The sequence below is a fragment of the Mus caroli genome, unplaced genomic scaffold (genome assembly GCF_978045245.1).
Source record: "Mus caroli unplaced genomic scaffold, Mus_caroli_1 scaffold_6, whole genome shotgun sequence".
NCBI lineage: Eukaryota > Metazoa > Chordata > Mammalia > Rodentia > Muridae > Mus > Mus caroli.
Window position 1 is genome coordinate 57,961,215 of NW_028227261.1, and position 20,828 is coordinate 57,982,042.

A 20,828-nucleotide genomic window follows, 5' to 3' on the forward strand; every position below is an offset into this window, starting at 1 on the left:
CATAATAGAAATACAGTCAAGTGTTACAAACCTCAAGGTGCAGCATTTATTTTATTTTTTAAAAAAAACACAGGGGCCAGTGAGATAGCTCCGTTCCTAACGGCGCTAAGCAGGCAAACCAGGGGAGCTGAGCTCCTCCCCTGGAACCCACATGAAGGTGGAAAGAGCAAAGTGAGTCCACAGAGTTTTTTTTCTCTCTCTCTCTTTCCCTCTCTCTCCCTCCCTCTCTCTCTCTCTTCCCCCTATCTCTCCTTCTCTCTCTCCCTCTTTCTCTTTCTCTTCCCCTCTCTCTACTTCTCTCCTCTCTCTCTCTCTCTCCCTCTCCCTCCCTCTCTCTCTCACTCCTTCTTGCTCTCTCTCTCTCTCCAGACACACACATGCACATACACACACAGGTATATACACACACATACACACACACAGGTATATACACAAACATACCATAGCATGCACCCTCCCCCCCCCCCCACATCTCCATCATGCAAACACAGGCATGTACACACAATTTTTTTAAAAAAATTAAAACAACTGGTTCTACAAATGTTTAAAGACTTCACACAGTCTATTAATTAGGAAGACCCTAGTGTAAAATTATCAAAATATTTGAAATCTTAATATCTGAAGAGATTATACCTCAGATAAGAAAGTTGTTGCATGGTATGTTCTTCTATGTCAGGAACCTAGTACCATGCAGAGACCGTAAGAACTGATGTTTGATGACTCAATGGCCAGCGCCACGGTAAAATCTGTCAAGAGAGGCAGCCAAACTGACCTCACTAGCCAGTATCAGCCAGAGTATCCCTGGGATGCAGCTGCTGTGTGATTCATACAGAATCTTCCATCACAGAGCTTCTGGGAAGCAAGAGCTTCAGTTCTCTGCCTATGAAATAAAGGCCCAGGCCTCCGAACTTTCTTCAAGGTAAGAAAACAAAATTAATACAAACACAGACAACTTTCTGGGTGGTTTCTTACTACATTTTTAAGCTTTTAAATAAAGAACGGATTTCAAGATTATCTTGAGAGTCCTGGAGAACATTTCTTGGTTGTTTGTTTGTTTGTTTTGTTGTTTGTTTGTTTTTGTACTACGATAAATTCAGAAGCAGAGCTTAGAACTTGATATGTTGTCGATATCTCAGAGATAAAAAGAAGCTCCAGAAGAGCAATCGACTAACCATCATACCCGGGCCAAGGTCCTCAACCTGCCTCCTACTATATACAGGCACTTATAAGAACTCTTCAACTCAGATGTTAAGGTTTAAGTGGAGCGCCAGTAAGATAATACATAAGAAAATACTAGATAGATATCGCATCTAAGGAACACAAGCTTGGGATCTGAGAGACTTGGCTTAAATGCTGGCTCTCTTCTTTCCTAATCATCAGACTTGAGTGTGTTCTGCCCCTGTTGCCTGACAAGGGCAGTCACAGTCTCCTGAGCACATCTATCCTCCAACACACAACAAGAACAACTCACCCAAACTGGAAGTCAGAAACGAAACAAAGTGAAGACTAACAAGCTCATGTGAAAATCAAAGAAACCCATATCCACGATGGCTGAAACTTCACCAAGCCATGGTACCCAAATACACAAACCTCTCTGGCTGCCCCATGTTTTGAGTCTGTAAAGGAAGGCTCTACAGCAAAACAAGAGAAAGCCTGTGTGCTCGCCTGTAAACTAAATGACTGCGTAAGAGCGCCCAGGTGGAATCCGTGGTGCTGTCATTCAGCTCTCTACCCTCTGCCTGCCCCACAAGTCAGCTGGCTAAGGACCCTGCGGTACTCCCTTGTCACTCTGTACCCAGTCACCTCCCAAGCACAACTGGAAATGAAGCCAAAGCTAGGCACAGCCAGTCTCCACAGAGGAAAACTCAAAATGTCTCCCTTTGAAGAATCACAAAGCTTTTGTTTGAAACCTCTGACCTTTCTAGAGAAATCAGTCACAGTAGTTTAAAAATGTAGGTGGCATAAGGACAAAGCATGCCATTTATCCACTTTGGGTGGTTTTCGTCTTTTCTGACAGACACACATCTTTAGAACAATTATGTCTTTCACTGTAACATTTCAGCCAAAAAATTTCTCACAAAAAACATATGTGTGTATATATATTATATATAACCCTACACATAATATGTATTCTGAACTTGGTAAGATGTTATACTTTTAAAATTATTACCCCTACCTCATTTTATTGAAGCTCTAGAGAGATAAAAATTTAAAAACATCAAAAAATAATTCATTAAAAAATGTAAACATGGTCATTGTTTTCAATATGCTATTTGTGTGTGTGTGTGTGTGTGTGTGTGTGTGTGAGTGAGAGAGAGAGAGAGAGAGAGAGAGAGAGCAAGCATGACATGGGGGAGCACATTACTGTGGCACAGGTGTGGAGGTCAGGGGACAACTTTGTGGAGTTAGGTTCTCCATGAATGTTTCAGGAATCAAACTTATGTCACCAGTCTTTGAGCTAACTCGCCAGCCCTGAGTGCTATACTTTTTGTTCAGAAGGGTGATGGTAGTAATTTTCAAAGGTACATTAAGAATGAATTCTAATAAAAAACAATCCTTGTCACTTATTGATAGTTCATAAAAGCCCTGCAATGACTGTCTTTGCTTACAGACACACATGGCATGCCTGTCGCACAGCATGGGAACTACGATAGAAAACAGAAACCTCTCTACCATTTACAACAAGAGAAGGGAGGCCACTGACTAAATGAATCCAGCAGCAATTTCAGGAACTCACTACTCTTATAGGATACACACCCACGCAAAAGTCCTTGTCGCAGTCCTACAAAGACACAAGCATTGTTCCTGCAAACAACTTGGCGGCCAGATTCTCACCTAGAATCCTTGGTCACACACTTTAATCTTAATCCTTGGTCACACACTTTAATCTTAAGTAAGACAATATTGCAAACAGACTCTTGAGTCCATCATTTCAAAAATCTTAAAAAACATTGCTATTAGAAATGAAACCCATTAGCATATGACAGACATGATGACCAAGCGCTCAGTCCTAGTATTCAGGAGGCTGAGACAGGCTGATCTGAGTTCCAGGCTAGCCTAGTCTACACAGCCAGTTCCAGGCTAGCCTAGTCTACACAGTCAGTTCCAGGACAGCACAAGCAAACCTTGTCTCAATAAATAAATAAATAAATAAAATAAAATTTAAAAAATTAAAAAATGTTTTAAAAACCCCAAACCCCCAAAACCAGAAACAAAACAAATACAAAAAGTAACAAACAAACAAAAAAAACAAATAAAAGCATCAGCATAAAGGATATCTGTGATGTTTAATGCTAATGTGCTATTTATACAGATCCCACACAATGGTGCAATAGGGAGCTGCAGAGGTAACGTGCAGACACAACATACCTTATATTCTATAGCAAACTTTGATGGGATCCTACCCCACACTCATTTAGAGTGTTCCACAGTGGCATAAAGAAGGGCGCCAGGTCACTTCAGCTCATCTGTCCTGTCTATGTCCCTCTTTTAAACTGGCTTCTTCTGCAATAAACACTTTCCTAAAACTTGGTGAGAGTTTGCCACCTTAAGGCTTTTATGTCAGCTCCTTTGCATGTCAATAGAAGATGTGAGAGTGACACTATAGAATCCTGCCTGTATAAAAATCACTCTGTGCAGGAGCTTACACTTAGGTAAGTAATCCCTTTAAGATTAAAATATACATCACTGTAAATGCCTCCAGCAGGAAAAGACACCCACACATCAACATAGGTGAGGTGGCTTCGAATTTATGATATTAAGAAATTTGTCTCTGATTTTGAAAAGATAGTAAATACTGACACTGTAATTCTACTGTCCCTGTTATTTGCCAGCAAATACCATTTCCCTGGGAATATGTGGATATTCCCATCCAGAACAAGCTGTGTGATTTACTGTACTTTCTACAATAGCATGATGGTAATATGCTACCCAGCCCTGGGCTAGCAAGACTGCAGAACAGAATAAAGTCACCCAGACAACAGCATCAAGAACAGCAGCCTAGCATGGCAAGTGCTTCAGTTTCACAGAATTTTTTAAATAGCCCCCTCCTCTTTTTCTTGACCTTTTGAGAGAGGACCTAGTTCTATTACCCAAGCTAGCAAACCTCCTGCCTCAGCCTAAAGAATGCAGAGATAACAGGAGTGATTTTTCCATACCCAGCCTAGTAATTATCTTTTTAATTTATAGAGTATTTCAAGATAGGCATGATGACACACACTTTTAATCCCACCACTTGGGAGTCAGAGGCAGGCAGATCTCTGTGCCTTCAGCCTTGCCTAAATCAATAAATCCTAGGGCAGTTGGGGCTACACAGTGAGACCCTGTCTCATAGAAAAATAAGTGATATTTCTGTTTTATTTAATAAAGGTTCAAGTTAGTAGCTGATTTAAATACACCTTAGAAGAATTAATACGTTCAAAAAAAAAACCAATGTGTTTTAAATTGTAGTGGTGGGTCTTTTTATTCTATTTACAGTGGTAAAATTCGCATTGTGTGGGTTTTAGGTTTTACACTGCAGTCATTAAGAACTAATCTTGGCTAGGCATGGCATTACATGCCTTTAATCCCTGGGTCTACAGAATGAGTTCCAGGATAGCCAGGGCTACACAGAGAAACCTGTCTCAAAAAAAAAAAAGTGTTCTCTGAGCCTGAAGAAAAAAACTTGTATAAATTTCAAAAATTAAATAAGGGCATTAAAATCAATCATCTGTTTTCATATTTTTCTATTTTAATTTTTAAAAATTAAAGTAATAAAATTCCTCTTATGGAACATGATTTTTGCTTTCTTTTATATTATTGACATAAAACCAAAGGCAAATTTCAAAGCAAAACAATTTTTTTAATTTTAAAATTAAAGCATTAGAGGTTTAAAATATTATTCCCTGTACATATATAAGTATGTCAAATTTGCATATATGTGTTAAAATTAATTTTTAGGTAATATTTGGTTTAATATTCAATGTCATCTGAAAGTATCTAGAACTCATTAATCTAAATGTATCTTTAAAAAAATTATTTTAAACCTGTTTAAAAAACACATGTATTCACATCACCATTCTAAAAGAGACTTATTTCTTAATAAGTCACTCCAGAATTTTGACCCTAACTCTGACAGGAGACCATTTTTCTCCTAACTAACTTAGTCTCTTCGATGGCTAAGACTTGAACTGTTGAGGGAATTATCTCCATGAAAAGGTTTAGCTTTTGACAGTCCTGCTGTGTGACACTGCTTACATGGAGCCTGTTGTTTACACAAGCTATGAAGATGGTCTAAGGTGGGTTTAGATGGCTTTTAAAACAATAATTTTTGACTCGGCAGACCTGCCTGGATGTGACTCTGCAGGCTGCTCTTGTGAGTTTTATTACTTAGGATGCCAATGAGAGGAAAGAGTTAAAGGGTGAAAGAAGGAGGGAAGGAAAAGAAAAGAAAGAGCGCGTGGAGTGTTGGGAGTAGTCTGAGGTAGCCTAGCAATGTGAGGATGCGCCGCACTGGAAAAATAAAATGAAGTTTAAAAGAGCAAGCTGAGTATAGTGAACTCAGTATAGTGTCTGCTGTGGCTCAGACATGCCAAGCTGTCCCTTTCCTTTGGGCTCCGTACCTGTACTCCCAGTTGATGTGGATTTCAAAGATCTATCACCAGGTTAGGTGTTTGAAAGATATAAAAAGATGTAAAAGTCAATGTAAACTTCTCAAAGATGTTCAAGTAATTCTACTCCAATGCATAGTCACCATGGCCTTCCTAATCATTGCTGGGTTAGCAACGTGTTACACAGTTCAAAGAAGACCAAGAAGTGGCAAGGCACATAGACCAGAAGGGCTTCTTTTCTTTTGTGTGTGTGTCTTCTGTAGTTTCTTTTGCAAACAGAACAGCAAGCATGTTTTCTGCTGTAGAGTTGCTGCCTTTACCATTTGCCAGACTTATCACTCTGCCTCCAAACCCATGTTTATTTAACTAGAACAGTGTTGGGAGGACTAATTCCATTAGCTAAAACACTGCAGTAACCATAACAAAAAGTGAATGTGTTCTCCAATATGGGGTGTGGGGGACAAAAGGGGAAACGTCACTTCTATTTAAGTAGAAGTGAGAAAATCCTGTCGAGCTCCGAGACATCAGAGTCTGGATCTATAATGTGTGGGCTGCCATTACATCGGTGGGGGGGGGGGAGAGAGAGAGAGAGAGAGAGAGAGAGATCCTCAGAGTGGCCAGCCCGCACTGTGAGTTGTTGCATGATGCAAATCAGCAGACACCAGAAACATGTCTACAGTACCCTTGCCACGCTCTGACTCCTAGAGACTCTAACTGGAAGCTTAAATTCCAGAAGTCTTTGAAAACATTGCTTTCTGAAGTTTTGAACTGAACCTTCTGAAGCTACAAGTAGCAGTTGTGTCTCAAACTAATTATACAAAAGAAAAAAAGTAGCTTTATGCATGATAGACTTCTCCACTTGACATCCCCCTGCCTGAGATCCTTTACCGTGGCTGCATAGGCCAAAACTCCTTCAGAGTGCATGCACTTGCAATTCAGTCTATGGTTTCACATTTCCCTCAACAATGCATGCCTGTTTATACGTACTTTTCCCCCTCCACCTGCCTTCCTTTTCTTCTCCCCCATCCCACAGGGTTTACAATTTATAATATTTTTAAATGTAAGTTCTCACCTCTAAAATAATGATAGAGAAATTACTGAAGGAATGGTACAAAATCAGATTTTAGCATACTCGCATGTTTTCCCTTCCCTTGTCATCCTCAGTGTTGTTTCAACAAGCTATATTGACATTTAGGAGTGGTTGCTTCTGTGAGAGATTTAAAAACCCGACAGGCTGTTCTGTATCCTCTGGAAGCAGCTCCAGGCCCTAACCCAGTCCTACTGTGTACAGCACTGACCACAACAAAAGCTGTGGTTTCTCCCACACTAGCCTTAAATAGGTTTAAATTAATGCTATTCATCACAGGGTGGGAAGGAAGACAGGCAAACCATGCCAATAGCATTGGGAAACTTTCTAACCAACACAGTCAAACCTCTTAGCCATAAACAAGCTGACCTCCATTCAAAGGCTTCCTCCCAACCAACTTTGCTCCCTGTTCCTGTGCAAGCGCTGCCTTTGAACTTCCATCTTTTTTACTATGTCCTAAGCATCGGATTTTGTTACTACATTCAAGGAAAAGGATATTGTTACTATTCTCAGGTTACTGCAGAGCCCACTTAAAGCTCTAAAAGTCATATTTAATCTCAAGTTTGCTAGTTGCTAAAACTACCTTTATGTAATTAAGAGATAAAACTGTACACATGTATCAATAATTTACCATGTATTCATAAAAAAAATTTGCCACGAATTTGGCTTAAGATCAGGATTGGACTTTGGGATACAAGACAAATCTCTCTTAATTTTAAGTATCTTCATATATTAATTCGTCTTATCCCTTCATTTTCAAACATACTCTATCATCACAAATCACAGAAACTATGTGCACAAGTTTCTGCAGGGAGTTAAGCTTCTTAAGAAGTTTAATTATATATGTACAGCCTTAGTCTTGGATATAAACACATATTCACATCACATATACATATATACTTGCCAGCAGAACATGCTGAATATGTTAGAAATACAAACCCCCCTCTAACAAATGTGCTAAGTCACCTAAAAGACAGTGCATTGTAAAAATTAATTTGACATAGAATCATAAAATATAACAAAATAATATGACTTGTTTTTAATGTTTAAAATTATTTTCTATGCACTATAACCTTATGTGTAATTATTCCACACTTAAAATAGCATCTTTTGAATACTACTGAAATCATTGCTACTGCTTAAGGAGCACCCTGGGTACAGTCTGGGTGTGCACACATGCACACAAAGCACACACTCACAGGCACTCCCCATCTTACACCTGCTCTCAAGCAGTAGGAAGTGAATTCTCAGTCTGTCAACATAACCATCTGGTCTATCTGCATATCATGGCTTTCTCTAGTACTAGATGAAGGAATGGCAGTCACGAGGCCAAACTAAAACCAACATGCACCTGAATGGGAATAGCTCCTCTTTTGGCTGACATGGAAACACATGGCTCATCACAGGCAGACTAGCATAGTTCCAACTTAAAATGAGTGTTACTGAGAGCAGAAGCAGAGGAACAATTCGGTACAGGGGATGAAGTGATGAGTAATCCTGTCCTGTAGGTTACAGGATGGGTACCAAGCTGCTGGGACATTCAAAGAGCTCTTCCTGTGAAGGCGGAAACATAACAACCAACCAGTAGCCACTGTACTGAAAGGTTCTACTGCAGAAGCGTTCACTTTCCACCTTAAAACTCACACGTACTCTTCCACCACCATTGGTCCCTTTGTCGTTGGCTAATTAGCAGTTGGAGGAATTTGCTGACAATTTCGGACACTTAATCTTTCCAAGTGGATTTTTAAGAGAGCTAAAATATACTTGCAATTTTAGAAACGTCCTCACCTTTAAAAAGTGACAGTGGCTCAGTGGGCTTCAGCTTTGGGCCACTGCCACCCACAAATTAGTAAGGGCCTCTGTCGAAGTAAACATAATTCCATGTGTTTAACTGTAAAGATTACCTCAGAGCTGCTTCTCTACCCCACATCAGGTAGCATCAGACATAAACAGCGATTACCTCTTTATGTCATAAATAAAGTGATCTGCCTCTGTCCGAGAAAGAAATCCGTTTAAAACTCCAACCACTAAGCAAAATTTCACTAACTTAACAGGATCCTTACAATATGATTACATTTCCAGAGTTATATAGGAACAGTTTCAAAAAAGAAAAGAGAGAGAGAGAGAAAGAAAGGAAGGAAGGGAAGAAAGAAAAAACTCTCCAGAAAGTTCTCGGTTGAGTGCCTACTAACGAACAAAGGTTAACTTTATCTAAAAGGTCAAATGCCTGGTGGCTAAGGTTATGACCTTAACAACTTAAATTGTGACCTTGCCACGTGCCGGGTATATTGTAGATTCTGATACAGATCATCTGGTAAAGGCTGGTCATAAATTAGCTTTACTGTTACACGCCCACAAAGAAAACCATTTGCCATGATGCCATAATACCACCAAGTCGTCATACGATACATGGGAAAGACAATGCAAACAGAGACCAAATTAAAGACATAAAATGGTTTTGTTATTTTATAGACTGAACAAGATGAAAGTCTCGGGCTCATGGAATCACTTGCTTTCACTTGACTTCTTACTGTATATCTGCCACAAAAGTCACACAGTTCTAATACCACCAGATTTAGGGATTTAGTCAACATATTGGCTTTTATTATCTCTAAGTCTTAAGAAAAAAAATCACTCCGCTTTTAACAAATATTTGATTATGCATTTGCTTCCAGTATTCACATTTTAATGTTTTCACCAAAATTAAAAAAATTAAAAAAAAAAACAGCCAGGGCATGAAGTTATAATCAATGTGCATATTTTAAAAGGGAAAAAAAAATCTCAATTTGGTGGCTATGTAGAGGAGAGGAGGCATTCTGGAAGGAAAAAAGAACATTTTCAAAGAAATGAAAATAAAAATGCATTACAGGTGCAAAGGCCACAATGGTTTTGGCATAGAGTGGGCAGTGCGCTTCAGAGTCTCTGCTTCTTGCCAGTCCTGGCAAGTTCTCAAAACTTTTAAGGAGGTAAAAACATTGTTTGGTGTTTACAAATCTTCAGCACTGTAACAGATGCTTGTCAAGGCAGCTGAGCATAGGTTGACCGATCTACCTCATTGGCAGCGTCTCTTCTACAAATAAGAGATCTCAGAATGTCTTAAGTCAGATTTGAAATATATTCGGATGAAAGGCCTTTACTACTTTCTTTTTGTAAGGCCCCTGTTGCCGGCACACGGGCAGCCATTGCTGTGGTGCTCTGGAAACCAATGGCCAGGCATTTGGCTGGTATTCAGGAGGGATTCTGGGATACATGAGGAGCACCAAACCGAAGGAAGTCTGATCCATGTAGCTGTCAATAAATCTTTCATAAGCTGTAAGAATGCGAACCGTCCTAAGCAACCTCCCAAATGGCATTACGGCAGCATCCTTCCTTCGGGCATCGTACCAGCTAAGCAACTGGGTTAGCTTAAGGAAGTATCCGCACAGTAATGACCCACCAACAGAGAAAGGCGAACTGGAGAATGGCAAGAGCGAGACTCTTAAATGTCTTTAAAGATAGTTTCCCTGAGATTCTCAGAGAAATGCTTAACTTAAAAGCTCAGAGTGGGTCTTACTCAAACTGACAGAAACTTCACAGACATTTAGTTCTTTTCTGTAGGAAGTATACAGACACACACACACACATACACACACCCATGCTACATCAATCGTTGGCACTCTCAAATTTCTAAGTTGCCCAATTAGAATATCCACTATTATTAATAAAGTCTTCTCTTAAATAGGTAAAGATAAACACCCAATGTAAAGAGTAAGCTGAGAAAGCACTGGGAACATCTATAACCTTTGCACCCTCAGGCTCTTAGCACATACAAATAATGGGGAAAAGACAGAAAACCTTTAACTTTGCTTTTATATAGACAAGAAAAATGAGCAGCAAGGTTAAGGAGGGTTAAGGAAAGGCCACTTGCTCCTGTCTAGGAGTTCTGCTGCCTAGAACTGGCTAAAGCAACAGGCAGGCCTTATGACCAAGTATACATTTTCAAAAGCCCAAATATTTGAAACATTTTCCAAGCACATCCTCGGAAATACACATCTAGACCCTGCCAACACAACACAAATGATGATGTGACATGCTTGCAAAGTCAGTTTCCCCAGTTTCCTAAGTAAGGACATATGGGTAACCAAGGTTCTCTTTCTAAATCATACATTGAAAAAAAAAAAACAAAAACAGAGAGTGGAATGTTAGCCGATTTCCTTGAAAGTTAATTTATTTTTTACGATTTTAAGAATCTTTTGCAAAATAGTGCCGACTTTGCAGGTGGTACCTTTTTCTTTTCATGGGGCGGGGGGAAGTGTGTGTCTGAGTGTGTATGTGTATTCATGATAAAGAGAGAGAAACAGGGGCAGAGACCCACAGAGAGAGAGAGACAGAGAGACAAAGAGCGCCCCTAAAATGAATCACTGGTTGGATTCCACAACTTTCTTTCTCCCATCTGGCTTAAGCAACTGCCATGCAGGCAATCTAGCAAGACTGATATGTACATATAAAAAGTCAACAAGTTACACAAGACCTGAGCTTTCACGTAACACAATGAGCCTTTGTCTAAAACAAGACGAAAAGAACAAAGTGAAGCTGCACCATTTCACCCAGCTCGCAACAGTTGACTCCTGAACGCTCTTCCAAATTCTGAAGCATGCTCCGGAAAAGACAGGTCTCAAAATCAATAGTGAATCCCTCAACATAGGTCGATGGATCAATTACCGATAGCGACTTCTCAAGGCATTCAGACAGGCTATGCCAGCTGGTCACATTTAATATTAACCCCTCTGTCACTTGCTTAGAATTTAGTTGATTGGTTTCCCTCAGCCATTTGAAAGAACACTGAGAGTTCCAACATACGAAGCTGCTAAGCTTGTATATTAATGTGATTAGCCTTCTTTCATAAGCGACCAGCATTTTGATAGTAACCTTACCTCCAACTTCTTACTTGGCAGAGGTTGCAAGAGGCCTCAGAAGGTTGAAAACAGTCCCAACAGAAAAGCAGCTAACAACAACCTAAATGTATTCTAATAAGATCACAATCCAGTTTAAAACCTACTCTGGATTACGAGGGTCATCATGAGTTTCTTATCATGACTTGAAAAAAAATGTGACCACAATGTTTCATCCATTGAATTTCCAAGACCTCTGACAGCCTTACTTACCATATGTGACCTGAGTGGGAATTCTGAGAGCTTTGCTTTTGTACCTGAATGAGGGTGGCACCTCAGACAGGGGCAGCAGGTTATTCAAGCTGTTTTAAACTCTGGTTTACCTCTGAAACCTCACTGGCCGGATGCCCTAGGTTTGTGATATGAGGAGGTCGGGAATGGTTCAGCGTTCACAGAGGCCATCAGAAGAGACACACACAAGAAAGCAGAAGGGGTTCTTCCCAGTACACTTACCTGCTGCATGTACAAAGTATGCCAAATATAAATCGAGTTCCTTTACAGAAACCCCTATGTGATGGGGCTGGACACAGAGCCCTGGATTAGAGCACTGTGGACTCTTTACAAGGCGCTCGCCATCAGTACTTTCCAGCGGAATACCTTTGAACAAGATCACCATGACGAGGTCCAACCTCCATACTTTATCTGCCTGGCGGAGGCAGTCAATTCTCCGCATCTTGCCTTTCTGATCAGGGTTGGAAAGAACACAGCATGGAGGTTTTTTCCCTGTAACTGTAAGAACAAAATCCTCTCGGTACTCGGGTCGGATATCTTTCCGTAACTTGGCCAGAAGTCGGGAAGCCCACTTCTGCTTGACCTCAGGCTTTTCGCTTAGCAGTTCATCCTTCACAGCCCTCTCCTCTTCTTTCGACATGCGCTTCTCATGTTTTTTGAAGTATTTCCGCTTTCGGGCCTGCAGGTTGAACCATGTGTAGGCGAAGGCGCGGACATGGGGCAGAAGTGCTTCAATGAAAGGATGAAACTCATCCTATGGAAGAGAATAGAGGCAAAAATACGAATACGGCCAACACAAAATGAGACAACTCGCCTCTGGGACTTGCCCTAAAGAAATACCTCATTTCAGATGAAATGTGGTCCAAGTATTACATTACCTTTAAAACCATACTTAAAATCCCTCAGGGCAACCAGGGGAAGGGGAATCTACTATCGGCACCATTGCCTATGATCTGAAAGAAGAAAGTTACTAAGCCTTTTTAAACATTTGGGTTCATTCTGTTGTGCGGCCTACTTCCCAAATCCTTTCCACAGCAAGCACAGTGCATCTAAACCTTTATAAAAATATATACTTTTAACCCTATTTCAAGGAGGCCATATCTAATTTTGTCCCAGCCTTGACCTCACCATTTGTAGTACAGCCAGGGCCTGGCCGCCAGATTGGCAAATCCTAAACACTCAGGTGCCAGTCAATGTTTATGGTCATCTAGGAGTAAGACCCATCCCTACCCTCAATGAAAACAAAGGCTTCCCCTCTGAAGAGTCCATGTAGGCTCTGATCTGCCGCTTACATATTTTAGTAATATCTTAATTATGTTTCTGAATATTACAGTTACAGATAATTTACCAAAAAAAATATGTCAAGTCTCTACAGAAAAGAAGGGAAGATTTGGTATTTGTTTGGCTAAAATAAAAGACTCATGCCCAAGAAATCATCACTAAACTATGGGAAGAGAACAAAAAAAAGGGGGGGGGCACCAAACAAAGCAAATCTCCATGCTCGGGAGTAAACAGGGTGCCTCACCGTGACTGTACTCTTGCCACTGAGCACATTTAGTGTGCTGACAGGACTGTGGGAAGCCCTCAGAAGCACTCAGCCCTACAAAACACATCGCCTTGCTTTTAAAAATAATATCTCAGTTTTATCCCCCATCAGCAAAGAGTAGACTCAAGGAAAACCTTTACAGAGTTCTTTTAAAATCAGATAGTTTGAAGAGAAAATTGAATTTAAAACATTTGAATATTTTGCTACACGATTTTCTTTAAAAATACGTGACTTTTATATTGATGCTGGCTGGAAAATTCAAGTATAAAAATGAAAAAAAAAAGTTAAAACAGTAACGTTCACAAATGCTCGGAGAGAACACCCAACTCTTGACTAACCAGAACACACCAATTTTAAATAACAGCTTTCTGCCACAAATGCCCCTCGAGATAAATTATTTACTTTCCAATAAATGAAGATAAGGAAACTAGAGGAACATTTGGTGACTTCTTAAGAAGAGTTAAGGTGGACAAATATAAAATATATTTTTATGTTTGTTATAGCAATCTGCATATATACATCATTGAGATACAAGAAACTGTAATACCAAGGGCAGTACTACTACTAAAAAAATTACTAAAATTTTAAACATTCAAATATAAGCTGTAGGTAATATATTTTCATAGTTTAACCTGTTAATTATTTTTACAAATTTTAACCAAGACTGTAAACATTACACATAGCAGGGTTCTTTAAAGTAAGTGTATAATAATATAATGAATATTTAATTGTTATAATAATTGGCCTTTTCCCTCTTTCTGCACAAATTTTAGGCTCCATGGCTCAAGCTCATTTTTGAAACTTGGTCTTTTTCAAAATAAGGATAAAAAAAAAAAGTAGTAGTAGTGAGCTTTGGTTAACATGTGTGCATTCTTCAAGTTGGGAAAAAAAGAACAAAATACAAGAATTATATTATTCTTTACCATAAACCATTAGCATTTTTAAACTGTGTGATGTTTGAGAATCTTTCTTCCTTTGGAAGAAAAGTCGCAGTTTATCCGCTAAGGTGCATGCCAAACCACAAAGCTTTAAACATTACTAAATTCTGAGCTCATCCTTGAAATGTCCTAAAACACATAAACTTTATGTATTTCATATTGACTGACATCCAGATGTATACAGGATATACTAGAGACCGTGACTCTGGCAATATGGAAAGAATCCCTGGAGTCGACCTTAAACTACACAGTGAGCCTCCTCCAAAAGCAGGCTTTCATTTTGAAGACTCAGCTCCATTTTATAATGCAAATAGCTCCCAATAATATAGCACAGATATGTGCTAAGGCTTTACCTTATTAACGATAATAAACACGCTAAATAAACATTTGTGGCTATTAGCCCAAAGATACTCCCAAAATACTTCTTAAAAACTGCAAACTGTATCAGCTCACGCTCAGAAGCATTGCGTTCACCTGCCAACCAAATGCCCATAATATCTCTTCAAAAAAAAAAAAAAAACAAAAACAAAAAAACCTGAGAATAAGGTCAGCTGGTCATCATGGGCAGTCTATGTCCCCAGTTTTGCATCAGAGGTATTTACAATATATTATGCCCCAAAGGTTCCTAGGATGCAAATAAAAGAACACAGCATTTTATGTAAGTTTACTCACATGACCATTATACTTAGACAACTTATTAACAGAAATATCTCCCCAAACATCCAAACTTTTTAAAAAAGAAGAAAAATTATAGGAAATGTCCAAGGAAAGCATAAATGATTCAGGGGGGGTGGGGAGTATGTCCTCACAGATCATGTTGCTGAACAAAACACCATAAACTGTGTCATATTTTAAAATTATTGAAGAGAAAAAAAGTAATATTTTACATACATAGCTGGCGAGACTGTTACAGACCACCAGTAAAAAATAGACCTGTGGACCTGCTTCAAGGCCGCATTACTCTGAACCAGCATCTAAAATGTGGGTCTGTTTGAAAACAGGCCAAGTTTAAGAGCCACAGAATAGTGCTAGTGCTGGAGACTACTCTTTTTTTTTCCTTTGAAAGGTTTACTCATAAATTTCTGCTGAACTGTCAGTATTTAGGCAGGTCCATGAGCTGGTTGTGATAGGCGCATCCTCAATCAAAAGAAGAGGCCTGCCAGTCTCAAGGCAAAGCCCCTTCAAAGTGCACACAAGCAGGCTGAGCTTACTCTTTCGGTTAGAGCACATTTATCACCATTCTCACTGGATCTTTTTATTTTTTAAATGAGCAATAAACGGCCCAAGTTTTTCTTTCTGAAACTGGCTCTAACGTATTATAAATATTCCAGAAAGTTAAATAAATTGTAAATCAACTTTTAAAGACCCTCTCATAAAACAAATGAGCCTTTATCCCCTGTTTATTGTACATTTTCTTCACAAACTGCTACACCAAATAAGCGTTTCTCTTAGTGGTGTGAAGGCCCAGTGAATGCGTCAATCAAAGCTGCCAAGTGTGTAGGAGGGGGAACGGGGAAGAAAAGAAAAAAAAACTTTCTTAACGTGATAATAACTCACGAGAAGCTAACTTAGTTAAATACCTGACTCTGCCTGAGGCCTGCATGGATTCACAGGTATGCTCCTGAAATACACAACCCCAGACAAGAACTTTTATCTTTTCAAATCTCGCTCGGAAGACAAGGCTGTGACCAGGAGGGTCTTTCTCGCCATTGCAGCATGCTGGTCTTATCTACAAGTTCTATGTGTTGCAAACTTTTGCCAGCTAGAATTTCAGCCTTCGAATCTCAGCACTTTCACTGCAGACTATAATTCATTCAAATTATCTTACACTTTGCATCTTATCCATATGCAATTGTGAACCCTGCCAGAAGTAGTTGGAGAAGTTTCATTCCATACTTCCACAAGTTACTAAAATAGTAACTTTGGAAGTTGCGGGGGGGGGGGGGTACTTTTACAATAACTAAAACAACTGCAATCCATTATTAATGTGAGGCCTAAATCCCAAACAGACCATCTCCACATAAAAGATGCATTTAAGAGTCTTCTGAGATCAAATAGCCAGTGTTATTACTGTTAGATACTGCAGTAAGAAAGGAAGTCATATGGGAAATAAATCCAGAATCTACAGCGGAGAGGGAAAGCTACTGATACGTTCAGCCTTCCAAAGTATTCCGGGTAAACCGTTAGCTCCAACTCACTGAAGGCACAGTGGTAGCAGGGTTTTGAGGGAGTCGTGAAGAAACCTTGTGCTCGAAGCATATAACTTCATGTAGGTGATTACTGGCCAGGGTGCAATGTTTTAAAGCCATATAAAGACTCGTGCTTAAAGAGAAAAATTAGCGCAAATCACTCTGACTTTATGCCTTTTAGTCAGAGAAAATAAATAATATATTCAAACGGGACCAGATCCGGAGCCGCAAAATAGCAGTGTTTCCTTGCTGCTGCTGGTGCAGACTCGACCTGGAGGGATGGGCTGGGAGGCTCGGGCAGGAGGGGCAGGCAGAGGGGCACCAGGCCCCACGCTGCGAGTGGGGCTGCAGGGAAAGTTGCCGGGTCCTGCTGGCTGAGCCGCCCGGGGCTTGCCTAGGCGGCGGCGGCGGTGGGGCAGCCGACTCGGGCCCTAGCCGCCGCTCGCCCTCGAGCCGGAGTCCCACTCCGCCCGCAGCGGCCCAGCCCGGCCCGACCCACGGCCTCGGCGGCTCTGTGGCCTGTGCGGCGTGGGCTCGCCCGACCCCGAAACTTTCGCCTGGGGGTCGCCGGCAGGAGGCAAGGACAGCAAGGTCCCGGGCCGGCGCGGGGCGTGCGTCTCCGCAGCCCACGGACGAAGGCTCGCACTGCCCGCCCGCCGCGTCCGAGGGGCGCTGCCCGGGCCCGCCCGCAAAGCTGGCACAAAACAAAAGTAAGAGTTCGGGGCGTCGGCGGGGGGCGCGGCGGCGCGGGAGGACCCCGGCAGCCAGGGCGCCCGGAGTGCAGCCGGCGTGCGGGGCTTGCGGGGCTTGCGGGGCTTGCGGGGCTCAGCCGCCCCTCCCTGGAGCGGAGGAATCGCGGGCACCGCGCTCCGCGCCGCAGCCGCCAGAGTCCAGATTGCAGCGTGTCAGGGGCTGCAGCCGCGGACACACGTGCGGGGCGCCCGCAAGCCCCGGCGGCGCTCCGCAGTCCGGCGCCCCGATATTAATTAACGCATTAATAAGAGGGCGCCATTAGCCATGTGCCCACACAAATGGCCGAGCAGGAGGAATGCACCCGCATGGAAACAAAGTTACTTTCTTAAAGCTGCAGCCCCCCCCCCCCCGCACACGCGCGCGCACACACAGAAACACGCGCAGACACGGCTCCCGCCGAGGCACACGGCCGCCCCGCGCCCCCGCAGCTGCTTACCTGGGTGAGACAGAGCGGAGAATACATAACTGCCGGGCGGCGGGGGGTGCGTGCACGTCTGTGTGCGGGCTGGAGGTGTGCGTGAGTGTGGGTGCGAGAGGGAGAGAGAGGAGGAGAGAGCTAGGAGGGGGGGGGAGGAAAAAAAAATCAAGCCTGCTTCTTGCGTTCACATTTCCAACTCGGCTCAACTGCAGCAGCCAGCGCTCTTGCCGCTCCACGCGCTGAACTTTAACCCCGCCTAGAGTTTCCCTACACTCCACTATACTGTCTACTGTACGCGGGCGTTAAAGGCATAGCGCACCCTTTCCCGCTCCCGCGCCGGCCGGCCGGGTGCCCGCGAGCTGCCCGCGCGCCCGCCTGCGCCGCGTTCTGCACCGCACCGCACGGCCGCCGCCCGCTCGCGCCGCCGCCGCGGGGGGGGGGGTGGGGGTGGGGTAGGGTGGGGGGTGGGGGGGCGGGGTGGGGTGGGGTGGGGGGGAGCCGGGTGGGGGAGGGGCGGCTGCGGCGCTGACACCGGTCCCCAGCCTGCACGGCCGCCCGCCCGCCCGCCGCTCGCTCCGCGCTCGCTGCCTCCCGCGGCCCCCCGCCCCCCGCCCCGCTCGGCGCGGTCCCCGGGAACGCGGCGCAGAGCGGTTTTTTCAGCGTGTCCTCCGGGCGGCTATAGGCTGCCACAGGATGTGCTTAAGCAAACAAAACTACTTTTCCTCCTCCCCATCCCCCCACCCGCGCCGCAGCCCTCCGCGGACGTCGGGAGAGGATTGGGGCAACTTTGTCGGGGCGCCCCGCACCCCCGTGGGCCGCAGGTTGGGCTCCATGGGAACCCCAGAGAAGGGCGCGCGGTACATTTGCATGTATGCAAATTTCTTGTAAAAAATCAGACCTTCTAGGTAACTTTTCCTCCCTTCCTCTGAAATGCGGTAAAGCTCAAAAGCATTGTAATCTCTCCTGCGAAGCTTTCTGTGGGAATAGTATCGTCGGGAGAGGTAATATGCACAAAAGCCTGCTAACTTTTCAGCTACGACTCTATAGCAGTCAGAATCTGGGTGCGGGGCGGGGGAGGATAGTAAGATCACCCCAAAGATTCCCCAGATTGCGGGGGAGGGGGTGTCTGGAGAAAGCAAGGAGAGATATGAGCGAACGCTCTTCTCTCCCAGAACCCAGGAGCTGGTGGGTTTAAACACAAACGCCCAAAAAAGTTCTGTCACGTCAGAAACAACAGTGGTTTAGCTGGGACATTTTTCTGTATACTGAGAAGGAAAACTGTGAAAGGGTTGCCCCCTTAGGAAAGAGATATATTTGTATCCCCAAATGGGAGCCCAGGACTAACATCTGAGTCCCTGTTCCCCAGACACACTCTAGAAGGGTGCGTCTTTGTGGATCCCAACCTTTCCCTCCCCCAGGTAATAGTTCTCAAGATGGAAAAGAGCTTCCTGCAATTATTTTAGGTTTGCTAAAGTATTGTTTTGGCAGAAGGGGGGGGGGGTAGGGTTTGGCACATTGCCAACAAGCCTGCTCTTCCAGCTTTCTTTTTCTTCTTTCCTTCCCTCCTTCCTTCCTTCCTTCCCTCTTTCCTTCTTTCTTTCTTAAAAAAACAAACAAACAAAAAAAAAAAACTCAACACTTTCTCTCTAGACTCTCTTTTCTCCTAGAGGGGGAAAAAGTATACCTGTCTCCTCCAAACTCTCATTTTCTCCTCCTCCTCTCCTTCCTGAAGTTTTGCAGCCTTCTGTATTTACCTACCCTTCTTTAAAACTCCCCAGATTCCGACGCTGGCACACGGACCGGGAATCTGCTCCCTGGTGGAGGTGACAGGACTAGAGTCTGCAGGCATGCCTGCCCGACAGAAGAGAGTGAGGGGGTATGATCACGTTCATTCAGATTTTTTTCCTAGGTGGGTAAGACTGCTACTAGAAAAGGCCAAATATAATGTTCTGCTGAGACAGCCGGCAGTCTAAAGTTTGTTTGTTCTCTAGTCCGTTTAGGTCTAATGCTCAAGAATCCATTCTTCTCTCCCCCCCCCCCACCCTCTGCTCTTGAATATTCTTGGAATACATATTATTCCGATTACATATTAAGGATTGAAGGAAAGTAATAGCTTCAACCTTTAGTTAGAACGTCCATTTTCCCAAACTAAGCAACTGCTTTTCTTTGGTTCCTTGTGGCTTTCAGGAAGGAAGAAATGCCCTCCAAGCTAAGAGGAGTTAGAGAAACATTCCTGGCCACGAAACCCTTTGCTGGGATCTATAACTTCAAGACTCTCCAAGTTTCCTCGAGAGAAGTTTCTGGCTGAGGGAACCAACATGTAACTGAGGCACAGTGACAAGTTATTGTCCCGTGTGTGTGCTCTGGGGAAGCTCTCTTCCAAAGTGGATTTTTTTTTTTTTTTTTTTTTTGGTGTATAGATATACTTCACATCTGCCTCTTTTCAAAACAGCAAAGAATTTTACTTTTGATTCTCAAGGGGATTTTTTTTAATAACTTCCTGTTGCCATGTCTTCTTTTTTTTTAAATGGGGAAAAGTAATTGAATGCTGATATTTCCACTTTAGAAACTTCTTTTGTTGCAGCAGTGGATGTGCCCGCGATTTCCAGCATTCTGCGGTTAGCAATATTATCTTAAGTAACTTTTGGCGCCCTTCGTAAGACTTTTGGATATGGGACGATTGTTTGCGCCCTCTAGGCAAGGGCTGGATCCAAGTTCAGCACCAAAGCCCTCCACATCCGCTCCTGCTTTCTCTCCTCTCTGTGCCAGCTCCCGCTCCCTCCCCCGCTCCGGAGGAGGGTGGAAGGCGGGGGAACACTACAAAGCCCAGTTCCAACTACAGCCTTTGCAAACTAGACTGAGAAAAATACCGTAGAAGAGTTACAGTTACAGAGTGGCTTCTGGTAACTTTCTCTCCAACAGGCATAAATTTAAACACACAAAGAAACAGATGTTCCTCAGAGGACAGACACGGGATAAAAAAAAAAAAAAAAAAAAAAAACCATTTCTAACTTTCTCCTGTCTTCTAGGTTGCAAAAGTAAATCCTTGTCTAGAGTTCACAGAGATACCAAGAGAGGGAGAGAAAGGAAAATCTGAGAAAGAGGGGGGAGGCAAGGGGGCACCAAAGAAGGGAGAAGAGTGTAGGA

The 20,828-nt window shown here is 42.9% G+C and overlaps 1 protein-coding gene and 2 long non-coding RNA genes across 6 annotated transcripts in view; 2 read left to right on the forward strand and 1 right to left on the reverse strand.

Moving 5' to 3' along the window:
• The window catches only part of Nfia (nuclear factor I A), a 349,756-nt gene that overhangs the window by 326,796 nt on the left and 2,132 nt on the right, over positions 1-20,828 (reverse strand). For 2 of the 4 annotated variants that reach the window (XM_085839178.1, XM_085839177.1), the window contains exons 1-2: positions 17,700-18,081; positions 12,060-12,591 (exon numbers count right to left, since the gene is read on the reverse strand). In XM_085839178.1, coding sequence (XP_085695304.1) covers positions 12,060-12,591; positions 17,700-17,726 — 559 coding nt within the window. In that variant the 5' untranslated portion in view covers positions 17,727-18,081. Of the gene's footprint in view, positions 1-12,059; positions 12,592-17,699; positions 18,082-20,828 lie in introns of those variants that run through there. The other 2 variants (XM_085839175.1, XM_085839176.1) reach the window with 2 other exon arrangements.
• Positions 16,811-20,828, forward strand: part of LOC110292289 (uncharacterized) — a 231,834-nt gene continuing 227,816 nt past the window's right edge. Inside the window, exon 1 of the long non-coding RNA XR_015047341.1 lies at positions 16,811-17,220. This is a non-coding gene — a long non-coding RNA (uncharacterized LOC110292289). The remainder of the gene's footprint in view (positions 17,221-20,828) is intronic.
• Positions 18,447-20,043, forward strand: LOC147004252 (uncharacterized). The gene is made up of 3 exons (XR_015047342.1): positions 18,447-18,682; positions 19,460-19,557; positions 19,869-20,043. It is a non-coding gene; the product is annotated as an uncharacterized LOC147004252 (long non-coding RNA).